This window comes from Oreochromis aureus, linkage group 15, assembly GCF_013358895.1.
Source record: "Oreochromis aureus strain Israel breed Guangdong linkage group 15, ZZ_aureus, whole genome shotgun sequence".
Taxonomy (NCBI): domain Eukaryota; kingdom Metazoa; phylum Chordata; class Actinopteri; order Cichliformes; family Cichlidae; genus Oreochromis; species Oreochromis aureus.
In genome coordinates this window covers 27,154,815-27,160,698 of record NC_052956.1, presented here as the reverse complement: position 1 = coordinate 27,160,698, position 5,884 = coordinate 27,154,815, and the positions used below count along the sequence as shown (strand labels likewise).

The 5,884-nt window shown below is 40.5% G+C and overlaps 1 protein-coding gene across 1 annotated transcript; it reads left to right on the top strand.

Moving 5' to 3' along the window:
- The first annotated feature begins 310 nt into the window (after positions 1 to 310).
- LOC116332840 (adhesion G protein-coupled receptor F5) lies at positions 311 to 2,982 on the top strand. Its single transcript, XM_039598533.1, has 4 exons — positions 311 to 369; positions 2,097 to 2,252; positions 2,337 to 2,504; positions 2,719 to 2,982. Exons 1-4 carry the CDS (start codon positions 327 to 329, stop codon positions 2,787 to 2,789), a joined length of 438 nt encoding a protein of 145 aa, XP_039454467.1. The 5' UTR covers positions 311 to 326; the 3' UTR covers positions 2,790 to 2,982.
- The last annotated feature ends 2,902 nt before the right edge of the window (positions 2,983 to 5,884 follow it).

Genomic DNA, 5,884 nt, shown 5'->3' with positions numbered 1-5,884 from the left:
ACAGATTAAAAATGCCCAAGGCAAAGCGATCAAAAGTCTGGCTGTACTTCACAGCAAAAGATGCAAACTCAGCAGCCTGCAACAAGCGCTTTAAGCTGATACTGTGATACTGTCAAAGGAGGTAACACCTCAAATCTGATGAAACACATGGCGACACATAGCAGTTTTTTTTTAAAGCCGAGAAATGCGCCGTGTTTGATAGCTTGCTGCGAGACCTCACACTGTGCACATCTACTGCGGGTGTGGTGCCTGTTATCGGACCCAGAGTTAGCAACATTCCCCAAAAACCCGAAGAGGAGAGTCCATTTCTGCTACACTGACAGGAAATGATGACGGATGATGATGGCAGCAGCAGCCGTTCTCCTCTGCGTGAGTAGCTTCATGTTGTTCGTGTGTAATTAACGTTGAGTACGCTAACCACATTATTACATTAATGCATGTAAGGTGAACTAGCAAACGCCGTCGTAGTTACATGCGGCTGTCTTCTTGTTTGATGGCAGATACTCCCTTCACCCTGGCCAAAAAGGCTAAAATGACCAAAGAAAAAGTGGAAAACAGTTAAACATGAGAGGTTTTTGGACAAAGTTTGTGTTTTTTCCATTGCTTAAGCACTGCTTCCAGCCAAGAGTGATACCATATATGCCCTATAGCTGCAGAAAAGGCTAACATTGTTATCTTTTACAAAAAAACAGCTGAACATGAGAGGTTTTGGACCAATTTTGTGTTCTCCATTCTTTAAGCACCGGTTTGAGCACCGTTTAAGCACCGGCACCGTTTCAAAAGTACCGGTTTGGCACCGGTATCGGATAAAACCTAAACAATGCCCATCCGTAGTCACACCTGTGACGTGTACATTTAGCCAGGTTATGTAGTTAGACTGTGGATTCTACTTCTGTTTAATTTTACAACACTGTATACATCTGTTTCAGAAAATGAGTAACACAGATTTGGTAGTCATAATATGCACAATGACATAGGTCATTGTTCTAATACAGTTTTTCAGAATTACAAGAGGTAGGCAGATCGATCCAAATATCGGTATTATCAATACCAACACTGGTACCGGTATCGGATCAATACCGACGCAATTGGATTGATACCTTATTTCTATCCCCAAAGTCTAGTATGGGGGTGGCTGGAGCCTACCCCAGCTGTCTTAGGGTGTGAGGCAGGGAACATACTGGACAGGTCACCAGAGAGACAGCCAATCATTCACATTCACACCTATGGGCAATTTAGAGTGAGAGTCTAAGGAGCCTCCTGAAAAAGCTTCTTGAATAGACAAAAACAGTGGTTGTTTTGTTGGGGGGGCTACATGTGAAAACAGTTTTTTTAATTAGAAAAAAAGTGCATGCTACAGACTTACACAGTTTTAATTGCATGAAACCCTGTCTATGTAGATATGAGATGGGTGCTACGATCTTCTAGTATTTATTGTTAAATCACAGACAACATTGTAATGTATCTTTCATGGTTTGGAAATAGAAAGCATTTTTCAATTTAGTTGTTGGATGTTGTACTTAGATAAACACAATTTCTCCTGTTACAGAGTGAAAAAAGTGGACTGAACATGTAAAATGTGTTGATTCTGTCACTGTCCCTGAAGCCATGACTTGATATGAAACACAATGTTTGTCTTTGTGTGGATGAAGTGCAAAATATTCTATAGCTGTTCTCCCAAACATCTTTCTGACAGACATTTGAAGTGTCAAAGATATAGCAAAACTAAAATTGCTGTTTCTTTTTTACATTTTCTCAGTAACAACACCAGCTACACCAAAACCTATATCACAAAATGGTATGTCACAAGTTAATAATATGGCTGTTTAAATAATTTAGAATTTCATCAGATTTGCCTTTGTTACTAATGCAGCTGATAACATTTAAACACTGAATTCAAGCAAAAAGCAAATAATATTTGAAAAATAGTAACAATGCATCTGTTCCCCATGTCAGTACAGTTAATAGGATTGTGTTTTTATAGGAAAAAATGAGGCATTGAAAAAACAGCTTGTTGTCAACATTTTCATCTAAATATTGTTTCTCATGATTGTGACACATTTGTGTGATGGATTTTCTACTTTTCTCCTCCACAGAGCCAGAGGATTTTGATATAGCCTTTAACTTGCTCTTCCCAGTGTCCAGTGTGTCCCCGTATTTCTCTGATATATTCAGAGACTTTCTGGCAAATTTGTCCTTCCCTCAAACCATCACTGAGTCTTTAATCATACAAGACTTGAACTTCACTACATGTAAGACTTTTGTACTCAGTTGTTTATGCAGTGATATATGATTTATCAACTGTGCTTTATTATGCTCTGAAATGTCTTCAACAGGGTGTTATCCAAACTCCACCGGAGGACTGCAGTGGCAATGTGAGGACCAGTTTGGCTGGTCATGTGACAAGTGTGAGGAATACGGTTCCTGCAGTGATGTCATCTCCCAAACCTGTGGGTGCATAAAAGGACTTCCTCCAGGTGGAGAGTTCTGTGAACCAATCACAAGTAAGCTCTCACATTTTTTGAGTTGGAATGGGGTGGGGGGGGATGCTCACAATGACTGTGTTTGAACTTTTAACATTTTCAGATAAATACAAATAAAGTTAATTGTTACCTTACATGTGCATTGATTCATTCTAAATTATGTGTTGTTCAAGTGACAGTGTTTAATTTCTGGCCTGAAAATTATATAATTTGAATCTCTAATATTGCTCCACAGATATGGCTCCCTGTCTAAGACCATGCACTGGTATGAAAAAACATTTTGTTCATTTATTTGCAATAAAATAAAATTCAACTCATTCTATAGTCACTGAGTTATCTAAAACAGCATTCATGTATTCATGCTGTCTTTTGAGAGGTCTGGAAAATGCTTTTGCCATGATGTAATCTGTAATTTCCACAAAGCATGCTGATCAGTGTGATTTTCAATGATTGAACTGTAGTAGAGACGAGCAAACATATTGGTACATCTGAGAAGAGAGAACTTTTGTTATGAAAATGATTTTAATCTTTTACACATGATTGCATTTGAGCTTATTAAAGAGCTGTGGCTCCTGGTCAAGTGAAGGTCAGAAACTCTTGGCAGACGTTAAGGATCAGCCAATACACGGTGAGGAGGACAGGAGCTCTGAAAGGAATGGCAACACACCTGCTTACATACGCCTGGAGTGATTTTTATCTTTTATTACTTATATTCTTTAAAGTTAAGATTTAAGTTTTTATCATTTATACCTTGTATCTGTTGAGTAAGTTTTAAGTTTCAGTTCAGTTTGAGTAAGTTTCCTTCATGGTTCGAGTGTGACATTTACCCTAGAAATCACACAGAGTTCAGCTGTGTAGGTGCACAGGCCTGATGTCTGGCTAAGACGAGCAGTGTGAGGTTAGCAAAGGTGCAGACGGGGGTCATGACACATACATAGCCTACACAGCAGGCACCCACACATACACACACTCTCACATACACACACACACACACACACACCATAACAGATCTATTTTGGTAGGTAAGAAGTCAAGATGTGTTTTTGCTGCAATTGCAAATTGTGCCGGCAGATTGTCAGATGCTTACAGGAAGTATACCTGATCTACGGGAAGATAAGGAAGCGTACGTGGGGCGACACCGGGATGGAGATGAGACGTGATGTTCTGTAAAACTATGTTAAAGTTAGCAGGAACATTTTGTGGTTTAAGTGATGTAAGCTGTACTTTGTCTATTTTTGCAAAAGAGGGGGGCTTTGTTATTGTACCCATATAAAACCTTTGTTTAATCATCGTGAGTTCAGTTCGATTGCTGACTTTGCCCAGCTTCGGACTCCACGCGTGTAATCAATAAATCTTTGCTTTGATCACATCCTCTGGACCAGAGTTGTTATTTGCTTGTGAGCCCTCCGTACTCCTTTTCTCCAACTTTTGAACCTTAACACTTTCTACTTTAGATATTGTTATTACAACAACAACAAAAAAAAAACCCTGTCCATGGTGTTCAAAAAGAGTGAAAAACTATTTCCTCTGTTTCCTCTGTTTTTATTTTTCTTTTTGTCAGTGAGCAGAAATTCTTAAATCTTCATTTTTGAATTAAGCAGCGTCTGAAGCACATATTTTGCCTAGAGAAAGCAGTGAGGTGTCACATTTGCAACCAAGAAATGTCTTTAAAAAACATGGCAACCATTGTATTTTAACTCAAGCATGATATATATAATTTTTAGTGCTGTCAAAATTAACGCGTTAACGCAAATTAATCCGCCATCGAAGTCAACGCGATTAAAATTTTTAACGCAATTAACGCATCTGGAGTGCAGAATGACTCAAAATCCCTGAAATGTTTCTGTCAACGCATTTCAGGCAGTTTGTCCAAGTAGAGTTACCTTCGCACATGCGCAAATGGGCAGTTGATCTGGTAGTGACGGGCAGCTGAACCAATCAACTCAGTATGGAAGATGATAAACGCACATTTGCCTCTCGATGGGAAATTTGAGTATTAAAAAAATAACAAGACGGAACAGTTGATCTGTCACGGACTGCCGGGGCAGACCGTGTGGAGTGAGCAGAGAACCCAAGAGCAGACAGAGGCGAGGAGACAAAACTGGACTTAACAAAAGGTGAGCCTTTATTTAGGGCTGAAAACTCATGGAAAAAAACAACAAAGTAACTGAGGGAAAACCTGAACATAGGCTGGGAAACTATGACTCTTACTGTGATTTTATACTATGACTAAACAACATACAAACTATGACTTACTAGGACTTGACTGGGAAACCATGACAAGGGGTAGGGGAGATAACACAGACGATGCAACACTGAACACAGCAAAACTGAGGACTAAATACACACATTTAGTCCTCAGGGGAAGTGGAGACACATGAGGACACAGCTGACTAGAATGAAACATAATGACAACACAGGGGAGAGTAAAACTAAATGCAGAAAAAAGAACACCAGACTCTTTCAAAATAAAACAGGAAACACGGAGACATAGACATGAAACGAGCTTGACAACAAGAGCCACACAGACATGACACATGACTGGTAGCCACACGAACCAGGGAGACCGAGTACAGGGGGAGATGACAAAAGGACTTTAAGAAACAAAAGACTAAACAGCAACCTGGAAATTAACTACAGGGTGGGCCATTTATATGGATACACCATAATAAAATGGGAATGGTTGATGATATTAAAGTCCTGTTTGTGGCACATTAGTATATGTGAGGGGGATCTTTCAAGGATGCCAATGTTCACATTTTGGACAGAGAGGACAGATGGTTTGAAAGAGGAGTGAAAGAAGCCATCTCTGTCCACTGTGAGTGACCATCTTTGAACAGAGGCGGTGGTTTACGACACCAACTGTCTGCCATCTATAATCCAATTTTGAGTTCCCTCCCCAGACGCCTTAATGCCCACTCACATCCTGGGCCATCAGGAATTCCTGACCTCAGGAATTCACATGACGAGGTGGGGCCAGGTTTCACAATGAGCTCACCCGAAACCCTGGCTGATTAGGTCCCACATCCGCTTTCACACCTTGGCTCATGTGATTAGAGGATCACCAGGGGGTCCTTTGTCCCTCTTTGGGGGGATACTCCCACTGGGTTTTAATCTGGGACTCTCGGCCATTTGACCTTAGAACTGAAGAAGCTTCTCGGATGAGAGGTGAAACGTCTTCAAGCAACTTAAAGAAGTCCAGACGCTTTTCTTTGCAAACTCCTTTGACTACAATGACCTGGATGACTGAGAACCTTCACAGATATATGTGAAGTAGTTTCAGGTGCTGCACATCTCGTATCTTCACACCATAGACAATTGCCTTCAGATGACCCCAAAGTTAAAAGTCTAAGGGGGTCAGATCGGGAGACCTTGGGGGCCATTCAACTGGCCCATGACGA

Coding starts and splice junctions, on each gene's coding strand:
- LOC116332840 (XM_039598533.1), top strand. CDS start 327: ATGATGACGGATGATGATGGCAGCAGCAGCCGTTCTCCTCTGC. Junction 370..2,096: donor CAGCAGCCGTTCTCCTCTGC/GTGAGTAGCTTC, acceptor TCTCCTCCACAG/AGCCAGAGGATTTTGATATA. Junction 2,253..2,336: donor AGACTTGAACTTCACTACAT/GTAAGACTTTTG, acceptor TGTCTTCAACAG/GGTGTTATCCAAACTCCACC.